Consider the following 24513-nt stretch of genomic DNA (forward strand, 5'->3'; position numbering starts at 1 on the left):
ATCAGACAGCGATGGATCACAGGTCCGCTGCATTCCAAGCAAGTCTTCACAAGATAATGCTGCACCAGGAGAAAATGACTCATAACTACAGCCTATCCCCCTCACCACCACTACCATCACCACACGCACATACTCTACACAAGGCAAGGACAGGCCAGGCCAAATTCCCGCCCCACCCAAGCCAGAGTTCAGCTGTGGGTGCAGCACAAGCAAGTTCATCAACAGGACACCTAGAGTTCTGCCCATCCACCCAAAACACATCCAGCCTTGCTTCAGCCAAGATTCACAAACAGCACGTACAGTGACAGCATGACGGAAAATCTAACGTGCACCTTAAAAGTAATTAGTCATCCAATACAATTTAGTCTCTGAGGTTTGCTTGACTACTTTTGCACTAAAGGTACAAGACTAATGTAGCCATCAAGTAGAAGTGTGCGAACTGCATGCTTCAATTATTACAGTCAAACGGTTTTCTCAAACAGTCTGTGTATGACATACTATTCGCTAAACTATTTGACTTTACTCAATCATTCAACACAGCTGAGGTGAGTATGTAATGATGTAGGCATGCCATTTGCACAATGCCTATTACTTTTTAGTTGCAACAGCCTTGTCGCTTCTGTACAAAACTAAAGCCGAAAACTATGGACACCAAACATGTCTTGGCTAATCTCCAGCAAAAACGGTGCGCATTTGATCTTTCACCAAGCCGTCCCTTTAAACATGACAGACAGCCCATAAGTGCCACTGTCATTCAACAGCTCAGCCCCGCCGCTCTGAATGACCCTGTCTGTCAACTCAGAAACTTGACTCCATATCCCTTCTCTGCAGACACCTAATTCGATACCATGGTTCAATGACCCCCGAGTTAGCACAGAGGCTAAGCCAGACAGGTACAGATTTGTTCTGGTTATTTCATTAAGAAGATCCAGTAGCTGAGTGACTGATGGTGAGCCCCAAAACGTATGCCCAGGGCTCCTGTCTCCAGAGAGGCTGCTGTCACAGTGCCTCCAGATGGCTCAGTCTATTCCTGTTATTCCTGTCTAGAGAAGGCAAATGCTTTGAAACCGACCTGGGGCCCGTAGCCAGTCAAACACACACTGCTTGGTCTTTCTGAAGAAAAATGGAAACTTCAGTACAACTATGACACAGTATTATAGTAATACATTAATAATTGTTTCATAGATAAATGGCTGAAGCTGCAGGCTTGTCCATAAGGAGGTGCAGGTCAGAGTTGTTTAGTTTTGCACTATAAACTTGCTAGAAAATGGATATTGCATAACTGAAAACAGTGCCAGGAATCTTGATGTGTGTATTCTGTCTATACTTTTGTGCATTTGTTCAGATAACAAAAACAATAAAAAAAACTAGGAATGGTTGCGCATTGGTTACTATGTTATCCCAGGTGGTTGCTAAAGTGTTGCTATGCAGTTGCTATGCCATTGCAAAATTACTGCTAGGTAAGACAGCTAGTGATTCATAGGGAGTTGCTAAGTGGTAGTGAGAACATTTACTATGGCAACAGTTGGGAAAAAGAGGGATTATGGCTTTGTTGGGAGTGAAAATGAATGGGATTCTATGGGAGGAAACAGGGAGGAACAAATGACATACATAGGAGTGTGGGTCAGTGTGGCTGTGGACTAGAGCTTGGAGTATATGCATTTTGGTGGCTGTTGGGCAAAGGAAATAATAGGGCTTCTGTGACTGCAAAAATGAATGGGACTCAATGGAAGGAACGAGGGATGATAAAACGACATGCAGAGGAGTGTTTGTCAGTATGACTGTAGGGATTAGAAGGACCTGCCCTGATTGAGGACATGTAGTTTGGTTGCTGTCAAGCAAAGACGTTATAGACCTTGTGTGGTGGCAAAAATGAATGGGATTCTAAGTGAAAAACGAGGGATGGGGAAAATATGACAAACAGGCAAGCGCAGGTCAGAACAATCATGAATTTGTGCTTGGGGGCCTGCTCTGAGATAGTATGTGCAAAGCATTCTTTCAGTCAAGCAGAGGTACAATAAATTGTCACGCAGTTTTTCACCCCATTCTTATGGGAAAAAAATCCTTAAAATTTTCCACTGCTACACGAAATACATGCAATCAAAAAGCTGTATACAAGCATATATCACACCATCAGACCAGACAATCTGGAACAGAATGGTACTGATATCTCAAAAATTGTGGGACGAGTTACGCGGCAAAAATATGGCAGCAAGAATAAGAAGGAAGGAGAAGAAGAATAATATAATGGGATAACAATCGATTTAACCATCACTAGTATTTAATAACTTTAAGTTGGGTCAGTTTGCAGAATGCTGTCAGGTGCATATAAGTTTTGTAAGCTCTAGTGAAAATTTAAAAAAGCAAGCATTTTTCTGAAGCATCTTCAGAAAGAAGAAACGTGTGTAAATGTGAATTCATTAATATTCTTCACTTACCCTCCAGAGTGGTGCCGGTGCCCTCCAGCGGCTGGCCGAGGCCAGAGGAGTATCGAGCTTTGACGGCTAGCTGGTACTCAGTGTCTGGTTGTAGGTTTCTCAGCAGAGTTTCAGTGTTCTCTCCTTTCACCGTCACTTCCTTTATCTCTCCACCTGCCGTAGGCTGGTAGGACACCACATACTGCTGTACTTGGCCTGGAGCGGCCTCCCAAACCACGCGCATGGAGGACACCGTCTCATCAAACACCCTCAGGTTCCGTGGAGAGCCTCGTGCTGCAGACATAGCAGATATAATGCATGTTTACCTCTAAAATACAATGCAACAGGCTTCGAACACACAAGGAGCAGCCTTCACATTTCAAAACTGGAAGTTCAGCAAACGGATAAAGTCGGAGACGAATACTGGAAATTGGAACTTGGTACGAATGTAAAAATGCACTCATATACCATAATGCATCATGTTAAAGGTGCTGATTCAACTGCATTGATTTTGGAATGCTGGAAATAATTATACTAATATTCAATAGTAAAATATGTATTAATTTTCATGTCACATCATGTAAAATCCAAGACAAACTGTATTGTTTTTATTGGCTATATTCCAGAGTAATCTTGAATCATACTAAACTAATTTAACTGAATGACAGTAAAAATTTCATGATGCACTAAACACTCAAATTGTTCTGAGGTCATAGATTTACATCACAAAAAAAAAAAAAAATAGAACTGGATCAACTGGAGTGACCGTCAGACAGTATGCCACAGAAGCAATGTAGGGTGCTGATCAGTTACACTGGTCAATTCTTGTCTATGGTCTAGATGAATCTATACACCAAAACAAATGACGGAGGAGTTTTTGATAAAATGTTAAAATCATTATAACGTCACACAGATCTGCAAGTGTTTGGCAGACAAGGTCTCCTGCTGCTGGACACAAACATGGGCTCTTGTTTCTTGTGAGAAGCAAAAGCAGTACCAGTGGACCTAATCAAAGATAGAGTGCTCCACTATTAGATAAGATCACAATGTCTTCCTAAATGTTCTGCGTATTCCTCTAGTAAGCAACCCAAAGAAAAGTGTTTATTCATGTCAAAATGCTGAAATCTTGAGGAAGTAGGAAAGGCAAGCTGAAAACCTTTTTCCCCCATACACAATATGGAGAAAGTCTAAACATTATGAAACGAGAGTTGGATGAACTGCTCAGCAAAATCATACCCTGGGATATGTTTGCTGCTTCTAATAGAAGCTGAAAGTATCACAGCTGCATTGGGGAAAGTGGCCTGCTAGGAGCAGCTGGACCATGGATACGAACTGCATTGGGCCTTGATAGCAGTTGTTTGGAATTCTGTTGCCTTGGAAAATGGAAATCGCTTTTGTTTATTTCCGTCAGCCTCCCAAGAGAGTTGGCTCCCATGTTAACGAGTGTGATTATTTCCTGGGTAACGTTTCATCACCTGGAGCTTCTCACAGGGGAGTATCTAAGCCCTTATGTGTTGCGTGCCATTGTGAAAATTCCACTATGTCTGAGGTTCACGCTCCTCTGCCAAAGGCTTAATAATAGAGGTGAAACTTCCATGACTTGTTAGCTACTAGGGCTGAACCATATGAAGAAAATACTAATAATGCATTTAAATCTTATGCAATATAATGGGCATTAGGAAATCAATAATGTGACATACTTAAACACTGCATTATTCTGACTAATATAACTGTCAGGTTATATGAACACCTTCATTCACACAGCACCGTAAAATGTGTTATAATTGGTTAGAACCACATTTGCATTTGACACCAATATCAGTATTGCAAAGCCTGTAATTGCAATGACAGTTAACACGCAATATGTTTTGCAGCTGTTAGCTACAATAGCCATGTAGCTCCAGTACAAATTCTTATGCTCTGTGGTTCTCGCTGTGAAAATTCCCCAAATGAATGCCGGAGGTCAACGCTTTGTGTTGACTTCCCTCCAGAAGGCTTGCTTAATGACATGCCAGTGCGGTTGGAATTTTTTAATCGGCAGGATATCAGGCACATAAAACGATTATGAGGGGAAAATACGCATCATGTCTATCATACTGTGCCACTCACCTTCTTTAGTTGTGCCATCAATGTGCATCTGTGGCCCAATGCCTGATGGGTATTCAGCTGCCACACTCACTCTGTAGGTAGTGATGGGGAAAAGCTGCTGGAGGACGATGCTGGTTTCGGTGCCCTCTGTGGCTGTCTCCAATGCAGCGCTGTCACCCCTGACAGGCCTGTAGGTCAGCCTATATCTGACCACTGGTCCTGGAGCGGCCGTCCAAGTCACACGGAAACTGTCTGTGGTCTCCTCAGATACCCTGAGGTTACCTACAGTTCCTTGTTCTATGACACAAAGAGAAATCAATATTTTCAATATCACAAAATGTTATAATCGTTTTATACAATCTTATTTATCTGAGATAGGCCCTTATATTCCACAGTCATATTATGCCACAGTAAGCAACGTATGAATTGGGTGTAATAAAAATACATTTAAAAAAAGCAGTAAATACATTCATTGAGAGGTGTTGTGTTTTAGAAGGCTGTACAAGTGTTTCTCGATTATATTTTCACTCTCAATAAATAGAGGCGGCTTTGCTCTGCACATGACATTTTTGATTGTAGCGTGTTATTTTGAAAGTACAACCAGTGTTAGTTAGTAAGTAAATATCTTTTAGACCTCTTTCTTCCTAGCGATGTTTACTTAGTAGCTAACACTGGATTCCACATTAGGAGTTGTAAACAAGAAAAAACAATTAAATTGTTAAATGGAATTATTTATGACAGTTAATCATCAGCTAAAATGTCATGGTCATGACAGCCCTTCTAATCAAAGTCATTAGTAGGAAGTTTGAAAGCTGTAAAGCAAAATTAAGAGTTGCAGATATCTCTGATTTTATTTGATTCAGATTTTTTAGAAAACAATTCAATGTATTATGAAGCATCAGATTTCATCACAGTTCGATTTGATTTTGATTCCGAGTTTAGATTTTTTCTAAAACAATGCACTGAAAACACACACACACACACACACACACACACATATATACATATTGCTGCTGTCGGATGAAAACCTTGTATCTCCATTTTTGTCATTTTTCGGTGTTTGAGATACTTTCAAAGGACCTTTTATCCTTTACATTGTGTGTGAATTTCATGATGAATGGACCAATAGAAATGGCCCAAAATGACTTGGAAAGAACTCTGGTTCCATTGACTTACATTAAAACTGCAGTAGGTTTATTGTTTCTCCTGTAAAGTTACCATTTTGGAGATACAAGGGTTTCTAACAACAGCGATACATACATATATATATATATATATATATATATATATATATATATATATACATGCACTTCATTTCCACTGTGCATGCTACAGGTAGTGTTACTTATTACACACTCAAAACCTAAAAGCATCCACAATTCAGTGTAATTTGTGAAAGAGGAACTGACCTTCCAGTGTAGTCTCAAAACCAGTGAGAGGAAAACTCTCTCCTTTATCATACTGGGCATAGACATTGACTTCATACTTCGTGAGCGGGGTGAGATGGACTAACATTGCTGTGGTAGTGTCGCCTGGTACTGAAACAGAGACATAGCCTGCGGCTGGATCAGCAGCAGGCTTGTACTGAACCAGATAGGACTCAACATTGACTGCATCTGTGGCCCACATGGCTCTGAATTTTCTGGAGGATATTTCAGAAAAGCTCAGGGACTTGGGAGGGATCAGTTCTGGAACACAATGGCAATTCACAAAATTAGGGTTCATTTAAACTGTCCCATGTAACCACGATCCATGAGCCAGCACGTAATAGCTATATTTGCCATTATCTAAGCATTACATAAGTCTAAGCCAAAACCTCTAGTTGCACAATATGCTGGCATGGACACCTATCTACTGAGCCTTGTAGTACAGAGTGACTTAGAATTGATACCTACACTGCAATATGCACCAACCATTTATACCTGAAAACATCTTTACATGTGTCTACCACATTTTTACTGAGCCATAAAGATCAAAAAGCATAGGAGACCACATTTTTCTGGTTGGAATATTGGTAGACACTGATCATAAACTCCATGTAAACATTTAGTACTGGGAATTTTGGATCTTAGGTCAGACTGAAATATCAATGTGAAACTTGAACTTGAACTTAGAGGCCTGTCAGCGAGTCCAGGTTTCCATTTCGCACTCACAGAATCACGTAACTTAAACAGTAATTTCATAGTAGCTACTAGGATTATGTAATACTTCATTTGTTAACTGTTATTGTGATGTTGGCCTTTTCAAGAAGACTGCAATATGCAAGTTAACTATTCACAATGTTTTTCACCATGTGTTGTGAGCACCTTGACTAACCTTTCAATCAAAATTTGATATTTTGTTCATATTGTGCAGACAGCTCTTAAGTTGTGCATAGTAATTGCTGGATAATAAGCCTTAAGATTAAAAACTGATAAGCCTAGAGTTTCTCCTTGTCTCCCTCGATGTCCACAGCAGTAGATCTCCCAAAATAACCTTACAACATTATAGAACACAAAAGCAAAAAACTGAGGCTACTCACTTCTCTTGTTGATATTCATAAGCTCCTGCTCAATGCGCAGACAGATGGACTGGGTCAGTTCTTTGGAAATCCTCTGGAAGGCATCAAAGTCCTCTACAGTGTAGACATGGGTTTCTGCAGGAGTGTTTGCAATGGCTTCCAGTTCTGACCTCACAGCATCCTTCACTCCAACAGCAAATATCTCCACATCGCTACTTCTTAGCCTAGTGGCCGGGTCTTTGAAGGCGTCTGACGATTTTCCATCAGTGATGAGGATCGTCACTCGAGGAACATTATGGCGAGCTCCTCGGTTTGCAATAAAGATTTTCTCCCTCACATAGGTCATGGCTTTGCCAGTGTTGGTGGAACCACCTCTATATGGAAACGTCCTCACTGCTTTAACCACCGCGCTGTTATCATGATGTGTGTTCAGATAAAACTCAGTGTGGGGGTCCCTGCTGTACTGTACCAGGCTGATCTGAACCTTGTTGGCTCCAATATCAAAAGAATTGACCAAAACCTCCAGGAAAGCTCTCACTTTCGCAAAATTGGCAAGGCCTATACTGTATGACCCGTCGACCAAGAGGACAACGTCAGCCTGGACATCCACTCCAAGAGAACATTCTAGAAGGATAAATGTTATAAAGCACATGCTCAGTAGATCGATGGTATTTTAGATGCAGTATGTCCTTAACCAAGAGAGATGCTCTGCCTTTCAAAGGTTTGAGGAACTTTCAAAACGCTTTAAATACAAATGAGCATTTTTATAGTTGCTGGGTCAGTTCAAACTCAGCATTTAAACCTTTCAGGTGGGCCAAAGGAGCTTCAATATGCACTTTGTTTGCTTTTTTTAAAACTATTTTAAAACTGTCATTATTATTTAGGATAAACTTGCTCTCCAGGCCAAGCAAGACACTTTGATAAACATAAACTTAAGTGTAGCAAAATATACCTGAAGCATTATGAAAACATCCCAAAAGACTTTGCAGGTATTTGTTAATTGAGGAATACCAATGAAAATTAAGTGTTGCTTAAATAATACAAAAGAGCTCAAGGCGTCCCCAAACTTTTGATGGCTGGTGTAACGTATGGTTCGTACAGTGTTGCAGAGGGTAACACTGTGATTTCTGTACATACCTAATGAGACTTTGACTGGCTGGGTCTTTTGAAAGGCTGTGACGGGCTCACTGGGGGTCAGGCCTTTTAGGGCGAACAGGCTGATTTCGTACTCAGTTTCTGGGGACAAATCTCTTACATTCACATAGGTCTGAGTGGCACCCACATAAAGGTCCTGCCTCTTGCTGCCCGCCAGCATGGGAACCATCTGTAGTTTATAACCAGTCACTTCATCCAGAGAAGCGTCCCACGTCAGCCGCATGGATTTAGAGGCCACTTCCGTCACTTGCAGGTTTGAGGCCGGCTCCACCACTGCACCAACATCAAGGGAGTGAAATTGTACATATTTCATTGGTTCTGAATGTAGAGTCATCCTTTTGTGATCATCCGTCCTTGTCCTAACTTGCTAATTAATTGATTCGCATACACAATTCTTTCATATTTTGTCTTAATATGTAAAATGTAATTGTTTACTTTTTCATCCATGTGCATTTGTTTTGGTTCAGTCCAGCCCCCTTGTTGTCTGACTCCACCCTTGATTGTTACCACCTGTTTCCCACCTGTCCCTTGTCTTGCCTGTGTTTGCCCTGGCCTGTGTTGGTCTTTGTGTGTTGTTTGATCGTGTTTGATATGTTTGATGTTTGATATTTGTTTGGTGTGAAGTATTTGGATTTGTCATGTCTGACCCCCATTCTCTCCGCGTTGGCTCTTTAAACCTGGACTGTCTAGACCCTGATTTTGGATCTGCCCATAATAAATCTCGCTTGTCTCTGCACATGCGTCTGCCTCAACATCGCTCCCCATCGTTCCACTGTGACGGTAATGATGTGTTTGTTTTTTTACCTTCCTCGCCACTGGCCAGTGAGCTTAGCTGGTCTTCTATTCCAGCACACAATTGTGTGGTGAGAGATTTCTGCACACTCTTAATCTGATCAAAGTTGGACACGGTGTAGACGTGTGCGCTGTATGGAGTGGAAGCCATTTGTTTTAACTCTTCCTCATCAGCATCTTTGATGCCTGATTGGCAAAGGAACAAAAAAAAATGTGTTACACATACAGTAGATGGTGCCATACAAAATGAGGAAAACATGGAACTTGGTCTTAATTTTGATCTCTAGCCAAAGCCAGGAAGTTTACTCATTTATGTTTTAAAAGTCAACACCTGTAAATCCCAAATGCATCCTGTAAAGTCAATGGCAGCTGTGAAAATGATCAAAGACTACTAACTTCTTTCAGGTTTCACAGCTGCAAAGAAAGTTTCGAACTAGTTGTACTCTATAAACATATGAAACGATGCAGCAGCTTATCATTTCCCACTTTTCAAAGCAAAGCCAGCTGGATTAATAGTGTGCCACTCAGCCTTTTTGAAATAAGGAGGTTAGGTCAATGGAAAACATTTGAAGGGAGCTTATTTTTCCGTCAGAAGTAGGAAACTATGAAAGTACTGAGGACAGTGTCTGCAAAAGCCATTTGATTAGTCTTTGACTGCTCAAGCTTTGATTCCCTGCAGGAGATGTGAAGTGTGAGCATTAAAGAGGACAGAATTTCCTGCAAGACATTTAGACTCCTACATACCCAGGGTAAATATCTCAACTCCACTGTCCCTTAGTGTTTTTGCATAGTCCTCAACCGGGTCCTGTGATTTTCCAACTGTGATCACCACTGCAGCCTTGGGGAATCCTTTCCTAGTACCAGTCGTTTCGGTGAAAATATTCTTGTGGAGATAGTCCAATGCATCACCTACACAAACATTAGATAATATGCAGGAAATGTTAAAAAAAAAGAATCAGAATGTGTTGGCTACAACTGCTTTTGAGATAGGGACAGGAAAAAGCACCGTGCTTCTGATATCAACATGTACCATTCACCAATGACAACGGCAAATGACAACAGAGTTGAAGTCATATACAAATTTTGGAAATCACTGTATTTCTTGAGGATTTTTGCAATTCAAAATGCATAAAACAAACAACTCAGATTTGAGATGCCTGCCTGAAGAAAGCAAGAGAAACCATGGAATATCAGTGTGGAGAGGGAAGTTGAGGCCATGAGTAGATTTTGGCCTTGACTGCTGAACACTTGGCTGTGAGTCTCCATCAGCAGCCATGAGCTCAAATCAGATGGACAGCACAATGCTGACTCACTATTACACAATGCAGTCCACTTAATAGCAGATGACACTGTGTGCATGTGCAGCGGTGTGTGGACAGTTGTAAAGACACTAATATATATATATATATATATATATATATATGATTGACAACATGTGGTGAAATCTTCAGTCTTTTCACATTAATCCTTAATAAATTAAATGGTAGACAATTGTGGCTCTAGGAGACTGACTTTGAATATCATCATAGATCATCATCATATTTGACAGAATAATTGGCTCTTCAAGCTCAAAGGCTCAGCAGTTATTCACAGGGCGATTACGATCAAATACCGTGCATGGCTTTGCATTTGCAGGACAAAAATGTCCTGACTTTGTAGAAAAAAAATGAAAAAAAGCTATAATCTACAACATCTGGAGGAGCAAAAAGTTGTAAAAAAAAGTTATTTTTCATTTTTTTTAATGAAAACGTCAAATAATTTCTTCTCCTACTGAGGTTAATGTAAGGATTGGGTTTAACATCCCGCTCTGAAAAATCTCACTACATACTACACATAACGTACTTCCATAAAACACATATGGGACATATTACTATTAATACATAAGCATAGTTACATGAACAATTCATACTGGCAAGCAAGTGTGCGCGCATCTAGGTGTGAAAAATACCTGTCATGGTGTTTCCTCCTTTGTAAGGCAGACTGTCGATGGCTCGGAGCAGCTCAACACGTCTGAGATGCTGACTGAGGGTGAATTCTGTACGGGGGTCTGTGCTGTACTGAACTACACCCACCCTGCTTTTATCCTCTCCAATGTCAAAGGCCCCAGCCACGGATGAGATGAAGTTACGGATGTGCTTGAAATTCTCTCGTCCCACACTCCAAGAGCCATCCACCAGGAAGACTAGGTCAACCAGCGCACTGGTGGAGCATTCTGGGAAATAACAGGTCAGCGGGCACGGTGTCAATGATGAAATACGTGCTGTGCGCCAGCTGTACACTAAGCATTAACACCCCTTACTATAGACTGTGTACTAATACTAATAGTGTAGGATAACGGCAGATTAATGAACATTTATAATACTGGAAAGTTTTTCACTCAATATAAACTCAAAACAAATTTTTCTATTAGTTGATTTTTGGTTTTCTCAAATTATTGTTTCTATTGCACTGCAAGACAGCGAAGACACCGCCATAGAGGAGTGCTGCTTTATTTACCAATCCTATAAGTCCCCGTAAGTCCAGGGTTTGCCATGTTAGGTAGCATTCAACATTGCATTGCTTTACAGTGCACTGTGGTGCAAATATGTCCATCAACATCATATTCATGGCGACAACAACATATTCTAAGTTTGTTGGATTTGTTCTGTATGCTCAGCTTTTGCTCTTGGGAATACACGGTACACTATATACTCAAAAACCAGTTAAAATAAGTAGAAATGTTTGCAATTGTACAGCATACTTACTCAACCTATGCAGAATAAACTCAACCTAGAATAAACTGACCTTCATAGTGGTCTTGACATGGAAGCTGCATTTTAATGAAGAAATCTCCAGGATATTAATGTTAAAGCAACTCAGCAAAGATGTCAGCCTGTTTCCTGTTTATTAATAAACCCAAATCTTGTTCTATAAAACTAAAAATTCATGCTTTAACTGAGCTCCGCAGCTGAGCTAAGTTACACCGCAGCCCTCAGGTCACAACGTGCAACGAAAAATGTTGCTTCTGTGCAATACCCCGCATAATTAAAGGAGTAATTATTATTGCCGGGGTTCCTCCCCACGAACTCAAACTACATCACTCACACGATTTGGAAAGTTACTCAGCGTTTAATCATATCACGGGTTGCGTTTTTGCACTTTGCCAAGCTCTTCAATGGCCATTTCTTTTACTTCTCCTGTGTTCCTTAACCATCCAAGTGTGTTGTATTGGTCTACATAAGGGTAATGTACATAATGTAAGCTTATATCCCCAATTACCACTGTATCCTATGCAGCATCAGAAGCCACACAGGCAAGTCTATTCGAAGTTACATGGTTTGAAGTAAGTGTGTAATGTTTTCAGCTGCAGGTGCTGTACTAATTGGACTGGTAGCACGATTACTCGTTGGCTACATTAGCCTTGTTGTTGCTCAGTGAGTATATTTAGGCCAAGGGGAAACTTATTTTTGCCAAACTGTTGCTTTGTGTGCTTCATAAATGAACTTAATCCGACTTGATCAGTGTAGGAGGAATCCCCTCTTCCTTATCAGAGAAAGGTAAAGTGAAAAATTCATTAAGGCGGAGAGCACAGAGTTCTTATAAAGTGCACTGCTGTAATGCCTTCCACTTCTCATTCAGTGGGTTGTCTTTACTCAGGCCAGGCCTGAGGGGCCTACCGCCTCAGACGGCGAGTGACTCACTTCATCGAGATGTCTAACAAGCTAAGTGTTACCTTGACTCATAAAGAAGAGTGAAAAATTACAGAGCATTTCTAATGGCCACAGACAAACGGAAAGAGCCTAGGGGCTGAGGGAGGCAAGGGATTGAAGGTGGAGTGGAGGGGTGAAAAAGAGTGGAGCGAAAGAGGAGAGAGAGAAAGAGAGAGAGAGAGTTAGAGAGAGATGTACTTACTGACTACATCTGAAACCTGTGGTCTTCTGGGAGCTCCTTCAGACCCACTGGACTGAACTAAAAAAAAAAAATGAAAAATGAAAAATGAATATTTATAGGGAAATAAATAAAACAGCACAGCACAGACATTTAGCACACGACTTACTTGTAATCTGGCCAGAAATTGGGAAACTCTCCTCTGATCCAGAATATGAAGATATTGTTACTACATAATCCACATCAGGGGTTAAGTCTTTGATGGATGTCTTTGTTACAGAGGCAGGAAGCGTAAACTCTTTCACAGGCTCATCTATGGCAGGAAAAAAAACAACAGATCATGCAAATGACAGTGTTATCAGCAAAGAAAAAAAAGTGGGAGTGATGTTGCTTCATTTCTCTTCTGTTCAAATGTCTGTTTTGTTTTTTTTTCTTATGGCTGCCGTTGCCAAAAAAAAAAAAGCAGTGATCTATTACAGTTACACATGTTATGAATTTATTCATGAATATTTTGTGCTATTATTTAAACCTCGTAGGTTTGAGCGAGACTGAAACGCCTGACGGTTTCAATTAAAAGCTGACTAAAGCGCGGATGTTCAGAAACGATTACTCACCTATACTTGACACTACTTGTATTCTGAAGCCCTCTATCCTTGTCAGGGGCAGCTTCCATGTCATCTGTACTGTGCTCTCGTTTAAAATTTTAAATCTCAAATCCGACGGAGGCGTTACTGCAGAAAGAGGAGGTAGCTGAAGTCAATGCCAGGAGCGAGGCAAACCAACACTGTATTTTTGATAAGCACACATAGAGACCCCAACAATCAACACTTCATTTCAGAAGCTGTCGAGTTCATTGTTGGGGCAGGAGTCACAGCAAGGTACAAAAAGCAATAACGCCATTTTGGATCAAAATGACATCTGTTTGAGCTGTCTGACCACAGAAAGGCCACGAACTAACTCAAGCACACACAGAGACCAAAACAAGTGATCCACAAAGACCCAGAGAGTGCCAAGTTTTTCACAGTTTGCATGCAGTCACAGCAGCCAGTCCAACACAGCTGAGCTTACTGTGTTGAACTGCTGCACAACTGTTTACAATGATACATATTTGGGTATTGATTATACAATGGAAGAGTGTCAATTGAAAACAACATGTCAGGTCATATTGCACACCGTGTTGACTAGAATGACAATCCATTGCAAACCTCATAAAAGAATACACAACGTCAGTGGTGACACTTGTGTACGTTCTTTTTCAGAGTTAAAGTTAATGACACAAGTTTAACGAAGATAACGCATTAGGCAACTGGTACGAAATTAAAATAGGACAAGTGAAACAAACAGAATACAAACAAAAAGAATCTAGGTGGATAGGTGGAACAGGTCGTTGGTCACATTGGGCAGACTATGGCAGGGTCTTTCCAATGCACATGTACATGAAAAGTTGTTTGCAACAACTTGTAGCTTCCATGTACAAGACGAACCACACGGAGAACATATTCTCAAATATTTTAAAGTGATATTCTTGCTGGGCTGTGTGGTATATTTGGCAGAGTAACTGTATGCATGTGTGTTTGTTTGTTTGTTTGTTTGTTTGTATGTGCATGCGCTTTAAGAATATCACAATAAAATATTTTGTGAAGCAGTGGCTCAAGCCAAACAGTGACCAGAGCCAAAGCTTTACCAGGGCAGGGACATTTTAAAAATAAAATCCACCAACCTGGTTGACCAACTCAACTTTGATGCTGGCTTCCATTTCTGACTCCAATTGGGCCCCAAATCCCCAACCACTAGCTTTCAGCTCCTCGTAAAAACATGCTTACTTATTACTGTGCTAGTCCGAGTCATTCAGCTGCTTGGATGCAGTTGATTTTACCATAGCGATGAAAAATTTTTAATTGGAAATCGTAAATTTGAATCATTTCTGATTTTTCGAATATCTGCATTTATAAACTAATGGTGTCCGACTACTCAAACTGTTTTTTATCAAAAACAAAAATGTTTTTATGATAAAAATATACAGGAGTGATTCAAAATGTGTTGATTGTGTGTAGCCAGCATAAGAGATCATCTGTAGCTGTTGATTTGTTTGATTTTCTGATTTCTGTTTCAGGGTCATGTGGTTGACAATTGCACATCTTTGCAAATTGATCATCTTTTTCTTTGAAATACTCACATAGGCAGCTCCACTTAAAGTTTGAGAGCTTACCCATGCTATCAACAATAACTAGGAGCCAATAAGTATAATATCATAATGCTAACTGGTTACTATCCATTCTCATACATTTTTAGCAACATTATCAACATTTGCTTAATTATTCCTTTAACGTGAGGTGCAATTTCGACTGTGTCCTTATGAGCTCTGCGGTGTTCATGTTGCGGATTCTGTAACGTTGAAAGTTATACACATTTCTAAATCTAAAATACTTGGCTTATTTCATTGTTATTGCACGCCCTATTGAAATAACTGGTCGTCTAAATCAACACTAAGTTGATCTGTTCTTATAACTGATTAACTACACCTAGCCCTATTAAATATGTGAATGTGTTAAATGATTCATGCAGAATTGGCCTTACCAAAAACCCTTAGCCTGCTGGAGATAATGTTAAAGCAGCATTTAACTTGTCAAACACCCTCACAGGAGTTTGTTGGCTCCTGGAGGTCGAGATCTTTGATAAGGCTTTCTCTTGATCCCTGGCATCTTCATCTATTTAACATCATCCTTAAATGTAATGTCTCAAACACAGGAATTACTGAGAGTTAACACAAGCAGCAAAGTGTCACAAACTCAGGAGACACTCTCTTTTCTTTTTGTCAGTGTGCTCTGCAGGAAAGATGAAAAGCGAAGGGGAAAGTTGGCCTCCAGACTGCGCTCAAGATGAAAGCAGTGAAATGTTCCATCCGACTTTTCACTGAACACCAGCAATGCCATACTGTTTTACGCTCAGCTGTGATAAAGTCCAGTTGCAGCGTTCATTTTTTTTCCTTCCTTTTCAGACACTATGAATGAGAGTTCTGCCACATGATATAGATTACCTGTCCTGGGTTGAGGAACAAAAGCCTTTTCTGAAAATTATATTTTCACACAATTGTATCTGAATGAGCTCACGGGTTTTGTCGTTTTTTTATTTTCTTGCACTGAATTATTCATTTCTTGCTTGCTTTTAAGAACTCTGTAGCACAAGATTCTCTCCACCTAGTGGCCGGGATCACACATTACACATAAACCCCCATCTGCTGGAGACTAACTGAGCCTAATGCCACAGCTGGATGTAGAGTGGTACAGCATGTAAGCTTAATCTGCTGCCTGAGGTTTCAGCCTGTGCGCTGTTTAACTTTCATGTTTTTCACATCAGCACATTGACAGAACGCTTAACATGGATGTACCAATATGAATAAAGTAAGGTAGCACAGAAAAAAATATATACATTTCACTTATATTGACAGAGAATTAAAAAGATATACATATAAATACAAATGGTAGAATAATACAGGTACATACAGATGATACATGATTCAAACACACATTTCAAAACAGCTGGTAACTAAAGTGCAAATAAAACAAGTCAACTAAGCACATATAACTAAACATTTCAGATCGTATTATTACAGAAAGAAAAATAAGATGAGAAAAATATAGCTCAACAGAGAGAGAGAGCAAAACAGGGAGAGCAAGAGAGAGAGATGGAAAAGGAGAGAGGAAATTAAGGGAGAGTTTAAGAGAGAGAAAGAATGAGACGAGAGATTCAGGGAAAGAGAAAAGCTTAAGAGAGCAAAGATGGGAGAGATAAAAGGGAGAAAGAAAGAAAAAATGAAGAGAGCTAAAGAGAAAAAGAGAAAGAAAGGCATAGAGTGAGCGAGAGAATGGTTCAGGGAAAGAGAGAAAACCTTAAGAGAGAGAGAGAGAGAGAGAGAGAGGAAAAGAGAGAGACAGAAGCTGATTAGGAAAGAAGGCTGGAGACAGAGATGGTTTGCTTTACCTTGACCTTGAGCTTTAATAGATGACAGCAGTGTCAGTGTGATGAAGGCAGACACCACTTTTGCCCTCATCTTTATCATCATCGTTTGTCTGTCTCAGCAGCGCATGAAGGATCTATAGTACAAACTCACGGTTACACTCTGTACAGCGAGCTTTATATGAAAAATTAACAATCAGTGAGCCACAGAAATCTCTCTGTCTCTCTCTCTCTCTCTCTCTCTCTCTCTCTCTGTCTCTCTCTCTCTCTCTCTCTCTCTCTTTCTCTCTGTCTCTCTCTCTCTCTCTAAATGGTCTGTTAATTTCTCTTAAATCCTCTCTCTCTCTCTCTCTCTCTATCTCTCTCTCTCTCTCTCTCTCTCTCTCTCTCTAAATGGTCTGTTAATTTCTCTTAAATCCTCTCTCTCTCTCTCTCTATCTCTCTCTCTCTCTCTCTCTCTCTCTCTCTCTCTCTCTCTCTCTCTAAATGGTCTGTTAATTTCTCTTAAATCCTCTCTCTCTCTCTCTCTATCTCTCTCTCTCTCTCTCTCTCTCTCTCTCTCTCTAAATGGTCTGTTAATTTCTCTTAAATCCTCTCTCTCTCTCTCTCTCTCTCTCTCTCTCTCTCTCTCTCTCTCTCTCTCTAAATGGTCTGTTAATTTCTCTTAAATCCTCTCTCTCTCTCTCTCTCTCTCTCTCTCTCTCTCTCTCTCTCTCTCTATCTCTCTCTCTCTCTGGCTTTCTCTCTCTCCCTCTCTCCCTCTCTCTCTCTTTAAATGGTCTGTTAATTTCTCTTTAATTCACTCTCACTATCTCTCTGGCTTTCTCTCTCTCTCATTATCTCTCTCTCTCACTATCTCTCTCTCACTATCTCTCTATCTATCTATCTCTATCTATCTCTCTCTGGCTTTCTCTCTCTCTATCTATCTATCTCTCTCTCTCTTTCTCTCTGTCTCTCTCTCTCTCTCTCTAAATGGTCTGTTAATTTCTCTTAAATCCTCTCTCTCTCTCTCTCTCTGGCTTTCTCTCTCTCTCTCTCTCTCTCTCTCTAAATGGTCTGTTAATTTCTTTTAAATCCTCTCTCTCTCTCTCTCTGGCTTTCTCTCTCTCTCTCTCTCTCTCTCTCTCTCTCTAAATGGTCTGTTAATTTCTCTTAAATCCTCTCTCTCCCTCTCTCTCTCTCTGGCTTTCTCTCTCTCTCTCTCTCTCTCTCTCTCTCTAAATGGTCTGTTAATTTCTCTTAAATCCTCTCTCTCTCTCTCTCTCTCTCTCTCTCTCTCTCTGGCTTTTTCTCTCTCTCTCTTTCTCTCTCTCTCTCTTTAAATGGTCTGTTAATTTCTCTCTCTTTATCTCCCTTAAAGGTTTTCTCCCTAGAATGTTCCCCCTCTCCCTCTTTCTCTTTCTCCCATAAAATTTTGCTCTCTCTTTAAATGGTCTTCTGTGTTCTTATTCTCTTCCTTTCGTTCACTTTCTCATTCAAAAGTTCTATCTCTATTTCTCTATTTCTATTTCTCCCAGACAACTTGGACCTTCATCCAGTTATTTTTAATGCTGTTCCTAATACACTGGAGGCCAGTAATCCACATTTACAGTCCATTTTTTTACCAGCTATAGTTGAGTTTGGAGTTGTAATAGAAAAAAATGTGGACTGGATTGAGATCTATGAGGACTGGAATAAAACCTCTGAACTAAACCACAAAAATCTGGGACTCAGGATGCAGAGAAATAAACCTGAAATAAACTACTGTACAGCGTAAAAAGGCGATTTCTTTGAATCTTCCAGTGTAAACGTCACTCCTAAAATAAGCCTACAGACTAGACAAACTGCCCGGACATCCTAATCGCCTGTTAATATTCTTAGACAAGGTGCCTTCTCTCTAATATTTCCCTCATTTGTGCTCTTGGAGAAAGTTACAGCGACCTGACCAGTCACTTTTGTTTCAATGATAAATCGCACAAAAGTAACTCGAGTCCAGCATAAGTGACTCAAGTCATATTAACTGGTCTAAAGATATTGCAAAGCATCATAATTAAGCTTTAAACAGTTCTCTATAATAACTGTAATTTAACTACAGATATTTCTAAAGTGGTGTGAATGATTTTTTTAGAATTTATACTGCCAAATGATAGAAATGAGCATTAATCACAAAACCCTAAAAAGACCCTAAAATAGATTAAAAACACTTAAAAAATAAATCCTCCACTGTAATGCAGACTCTTAATATGCTTTTGATATTCAAAAGTATTGCTGTTACTTCAACACTTACCAAATCCCAGCATCCACAGAAACAATAATCTCTTAATATATCACAAAATCTCGCAAAATCAAGATGATTCTGACCTGATGTGACAGCCTTCCTCTGCCTCGCTTTAATGTTACTGTGAAAAAGTGCAGGTTTCTGCAGAGATGCCTCTGCTGCAGTGTGATGATTTCTGGAGGAGGAGCAGGGGGGTTTCGTCCCGGGACGTCCCAGATAGGAAGCCTGTTTCCAAATGGGCAGAATCTCTCCACAATCTGCTACTTAATAGGGGGCTGTGCCCCAACTCCTGTTTCACTAGTGTGAGCTCTTACGACATCCAGTGGTTTGTGGAGAGCTGCCATGAATTGATAGGCTTTGTAACGGCCTGGAGTATGGAGGGGGTGGGGGGGGACACACTTCTGGAAACTTTAGTTGCATTCCTTTGGAGTGATGGTCATCTGCGTGTGTGCGTTAGTCCCATGCAGGTCATCTGGAGGAATGAAGTTGGAGTTATTCTGGAGTGCAGACACCCTTACTACGCACACACAAATGGAAATCTGTAAACATCGTCGTCGCACGGGGTTATAAAACGCTTAAAAGAACAATCTCTGGAAGAAGATCATCACTGGAAAAAAACGCTATAGAGAGCTGCAGTCAACAATCAGAACACAGATTTTGAGGAATGGAGGCACACAATAAAAAAAACATGGCAATAAAAATAAGAAGAAGAACAAAATTAATAATTACAGTACTAATTTACAAACACAAATAAAGATTAGGCTACTAATACTTTAAAACCATGCACTGGAATTCCAGTGTTCTCTCTATGTTTAGGAAACTTAAATATTTTCTTTATCAAAATAAAAGTCAATCATAGTTTAACTGAATATCAACAGTCACATGCAAATTTTTCCTCTCACTTTGAGCCGAAGATTACGGCCAGATTGACTATTTCCATTTATGTGTAGACAGTGCCCCCTAGTGCCTTTGCAGAGGAATATACAGTGTTCTAAGCAAAGTTATGTTAAATACCAGAGGTGGACAAAGTACACAAACCATGAACTTGAGTTAAAGTAGAGACACCCAAGGTAAAATATTACTCCAGTAGAAGTAGAAGTTCCTCCCTTTAGACCTCAACCTGAGTAAAAGTACTAAAGTATTTCCCTTCAAATGTACTTAAGTATAAAGTAAAAGTACTAAAAGAGTAATTCTGGCTCTGATGTCCTGTTATCATTTTATAACCAGACTGGCTTCATGAACTCATTTCAGGTGAAAGTCCTCCAGCGTCTGTCTTGGTAAACCAGTCTTTTAATAGAACGTCATTAATTAGTGACGCTGACGTCTATTAAAATGATCAGAAGCACAAAACACTGAAGGTAAACAGTTTCCATCAGGGAGAACCGAGTGGCTCTGAAATCACTTTTTACACACAAACAAAGTTTCAGTTTCAGATTACTTTGTAAATTAGTTACAAGTTGAATAAAAACTGGCTTTAAACTCAGAATCACAAATAAGTTTTCCTTTACTATGTTGATCTGTAGGCCTCTGTTCATAAACATAAACCAGCCCAAACTAATTTACTATAAAATGAAAGTGTAGAAATTCAGAAAAAAAAGAAATGTGTCAGTCTCGACTGCATATGTGGACATATTTCTATATTGTGCTCTATTTACACAAAGTTGGGTTAGTTCATCATTTAGGTGACGCATGTGCTCCCAAAGTTTTTACGCTGCTGCGCTGACGTTGAACCGTGTGCTGCACTGGGACGGTATGACCAACAGGTCAAAACAAGCTCAGAACAAAGTGACCGCTGGGCCCTGATTGGTGCTCTGGCTTTGCGCTTCTTTCGTTTTGACATGTGACGTTTTTATACACACAGAAACCAAAAGGAACGACAGATTTCTCAAAATGTAGGAGGAAAAAGTCGGATATTAGACTCTGAAATGTGGAGTGAAAGGAAAAAGTCCAGAATGGAAAAACTTAAGTAAAGTACAGATACACAAAAAAACTACTCAAGTACAGTAACGAATTACATTTACTCAGTTACTGTCCACCACTGTCAAATACACAGTATGTCCAAAAGCATCCAGACACCACTTTTAATTAGTAAACTCGGCTACTTTAAGATCACCTGTTGCTAAAACAGGCATTCAAACACAAACACAAACACAGCTTTTATAATCTCCACAGAGAAGCAGTGCCAATAGAATGGGATGTTCAAGCAGAGCCACCCATGCGTTTAAGGTCACTATGCTCTATGCCAAGTGTCAGTTACAGAGGTGGAGCAGAGCAGTACAGCTGTGATCCAAAACTCAGTACCTCACCTCACTGATGCTCTTGTGGCTGAATGCAATCAAATCCTCATAGCAATGTTGCAATCTAGAGTAAAGTCGAACAGATGCTGTTACTGCAGAAAAGGGCAAAAAAATCTATTATTAATACCCTTGACGGGTTGAAAGAAACAGGTGTTTACACAATTTCGCACATATAGTGTGCTATTCACAATTGTATCACAAGAATCAGTGGATTGTGCTAAAGTTAGATTTACATACAGTAGCAATCATTTTTACTCAGACATTTGACAGTGTTTATGGTCCCACATCGCAGTGTATGATTAGAACAGGGTGGCAAAAACCCATCAGCTGTTGTGTGGTTAGTAAGAAGCAGGTTGACAGCGACTATCCTGTCCATCTTTCTTCGTATTTGTTTAAGGAGCTGAACTGGCCACGTTTTATTCCATCATAAACTACTGCAGTAGTGAGTCGCCGACGACAGACATTGCGTGTGGTTCGCTCTATGATTAAAGAAGATGCAAAGCCTGGCTTTTATTACGGCCATGCTTGCTAGACATGGGTTTAATAATCTGCTCTTATAGGGAGAGTTAGAGACCCATGACTCTCTCTGACTGTCGACTCCAGCTGACCCCACTTAAATTTTTACCAGGACATTAAAGGAGAACTTCAAAGACTGTTCAGAAATTCTACATAATAAAAAGATTGAGAGGCAAACAAAACCATTCCGAGCGCTTTGACATGAAATGCTCCGTTCTAGAGAAACTTACTGCGTCAGAGTTGTTCATAGTGGTGGTGACGGGAACCAGACACATTAAGAGTGTAACGCTTTTGAAAGCTCCCTTAAGGAAAGTTACTTACATACCGTGAAATGGTTTGCTATATGCTGTCTGACACATTGTTCTGGCCTAAAATGTATATTAATTTCTTTATTTTCATCCATTCATGACAGAGGGGTGCATGCAGGGCGTTGATTTCACCATCATCAACATTACATGTGTAAAATCTGAAGATACGTGTAGGTTCACTGGTGGTTTTGGACTGAATTATTCAGAAATGCTGAAAAAATACTGGAATTCCCCTTAAAGACAAACATCCTAGACGTAGTTTTGAGTCTCTACAGACAACCACATCATTAATTCTACCCCCGTTTTGACTCAGTTGATATGCCTCGTCGTTTCATTCCATCTCATGTTTACATAACACGAAGTCGAGAGAGCCGAAGAGTCGACTCCATTCACTCCGACTCTCAGGGTCGTTGGCCACTCTTTTGGAGTTGACTCCCCATCACTACTGAGAAGATTAACGTTAGCCATAGACTTTGATTATTAACTGAAATCATCATCACCATCATCATCATTCATCGGTAACTGCCCAGTCCAGATAGAGTTGTGGTAGCAGTTGAGAGAGCAGAGAATCCCAGATGACCCTGTCCCCCGCAACTTCCTCCAGCTCATTCCACTAGTAAACTCCCCACTGGGAGGCGTCCAGGGGGCATCCGGATCAGATGCCCAAACCACCTCAGCTGGCTATTCATTTACACGACTCTGTTTCAAATACCAAACAAAAATAACAAACTTACTGCCAGGTTAGAGTTCTTCAGTAACAGAACCTTACTAGGATAACTTTTATCCAGTCTGGCAGACTAATTTCACAGTTAACGTTAAAGGGGAAGTTTTTGTAAAAATTCTGAATCATTCAGTGCTTGAGATTTCTTTACAGTGATGGTGCTAGGATCCAAGGGTTGCCATGTGGACAACACAAATATTGTACCTCAAAATAGTGCACACGATAGTATTTTAATCGTATACATATACACACTCACCGGCCACTTTATTAGGTACACCTGTTCAGTTGCTTGTTAACACAAATAGCTAATCAGCCAATCACACGGCCCCAACTCTCTGCATTTAGGCATGTAGAGGTGGTCAAGACAACCTGCTGAAGTGCAGACCGAGCATCAGAATGGAGAAGAAAGGGGATTTAAGGGGCCATCTCTAGGGTTTACAGAGAACGGTCCGAAAAAGAGGAAATATCCAGTGAGCGGTCAGTTGTGTGGACGAAAATGCCTTGTTGATGTGAGAGGTCAGAGGAGAATGGGCAGACTGGTTCCAGATGATAGAAAGGCAGCAGGAACTCAAATAACCAACCAAAATCTCTGAGGAACGTTTCCAACACCTTGTTGAAAGTCTGCCAGAATTAAAGCAGTTCTGAAAGCAAAAGGGGGTCCAACCTTTTACTAGCAAGGTGTACCTAACAAAGTGGCCAGTGGGTGGGTGTGTGTGTGATAGATAGATATATATAAATATATGTCTGTGTGTTTTATTTATTTATTTATTTTCTGTTTGAAGAGTTAAATAATGCTCCTCAGCCAATGCCGTTCAGCTAACGGTCAGATAACTCTTCACTCTAAAGTTAGTGATTTTGAACACGGGCCGCATCAATGAGCACTTAGCTAGGCTGAATCTCAAATCGCTCCCTGCTCCCTGCGTAGTGCACTATTTTTCTTTAATAAAAAACATAGATCCAGAACCCAAACCGTGTAATGTGTGTTTAACCAGGGGTCAAGATTACACAATTCCCTCGTAGACATGTAGTGCGCACTATTTGGGAGAAGCAGCCACAATTCCGAAACTTACACAGTGCACTATGTAGGGAGTAGGGATCCACTTGAGATTTAGCCTGAGACAAATAATTGCTTTATCACTAAACAGCAATACAAATTGTTTAGAATTTGTTGGAAATAATATAATGCTATTATATATGCACATATTCATCTAGCTGAGGTAGTTGATTTCATACCGATTTCTTACAGGTCTGATAAATTCTGCCAGAAAAATTATAAGATAACATAATAATCTTTTATTATCACTGAAACCAAACAATACATGAGATTAGATTACAGAGTCAATAGTCATTAATGCGTCTAAAACCTTTCCAGCTGCGGTATAGTGTGTTCTGAGCTGTAATGTACGTTTAACAAAGTGAGGTGTAAGTAAAGGATGCTCACACACATGTGGGAGTCTAACCCAGATTTATGTTTGCACTAAACTCTTAAAAACAACCCCACAAAATGCTGCCCATACCCCCCCAAATACTCCTTCTCTTACATTTCCAGATGGTTTTTACAGTTTGGAGGTAATGTGGGTTTCACTACACTACAAAACGCTGCTTTGCATTTACTTGAGTCATTTGCACATAAGTAAA

General features: G+C 40.2%; 1 protein-coding gene across 5 annotated transcripts in view; it reads right to left on the reverse strand.

The window, feature by feature from the left end:
- col12a1b (collagen, type XII, alpha 1b) overlaps nucleotides 1-19273 on the reverse strand; it is a 100091-nt gene extending 80818 nt beyond the window's left edge. For 4 of the 5 annotated variants that reach the window (XM_017695707.2, XM_017695705.2, XM_017695704.2 and 1 more), the window contains exons 1-13: nucleotides 19117-19273; nucleotides 16801-16913; nucleotides 13434-13550; nucleotides 12989-13132; nucleotides 12844-12900; nucleotides 10901-11164; nucleotides 9697-9861; nucleotides 8965-9138; nucleotides 8143-8433; nucleotides 7027-7629; nucleotides 5915-6193; nucleotides 4527-4802; nucleotides 2439-2711 (exon numbers count right to left, since the gene is read on the reverse strand). In XM_017695707.2, the coding sequence (XP_017551196.1) occupies nucleotides 2439-2711; nucleotides 4527-4802; nucleotides 5915-6193; nucleotides 7027-7629; nucleotides 8143-8433; nucleotides 8965-9138; nucleotides 9697-9861; nucleotides 10901-11164; nucleotides 12844-12900; nucleotides 12989-13132; nucleotides 13434-13550; nucleotides 16801-16882 (2725 nt within the window). In that variant the 5' untranslated portion in view covers nucleotides 16883-16913; nucleotides 19117-19273. The remainder of the gene's footprint in view (nucleotides 1-2438; nucleotides 2712-4526; nucleotides 4803-5914; nucleotides 6194-7026; nucleotides 7630-8142; nucleotides 8434-8964; nucleotides 9139-9696; nucleotides 9862-10900; nucleotides 11165-12843; nucleotides 12901-12988; nucleotides 13133-13433; nucleotides 13551-16800; nucleotides 16914-19116) is intronic. The other variant, XM_037538004.1, reaches the window with a different exon arrangement.
- Between the last annotated feature and the right edge of the window lie 5240 nt (nucleotides 19274-24513).

The sequence above is a fragment of the Pygocentrus nattereri genome, chromosome 4, assembly GCF_015220715.1.
Source record: "Pygocentrus nattereri isolate fPygNat1 chromosome 4, fPygNat1.pri, whole genome shotgun sequence".
NCBI classification, from domain to species: Eukaryota; Metazoa; Chordata; class Actinopteri; order Characiformes; family Serrasalmidae; genus Pygocentrus; species Pygocentrus nattereri.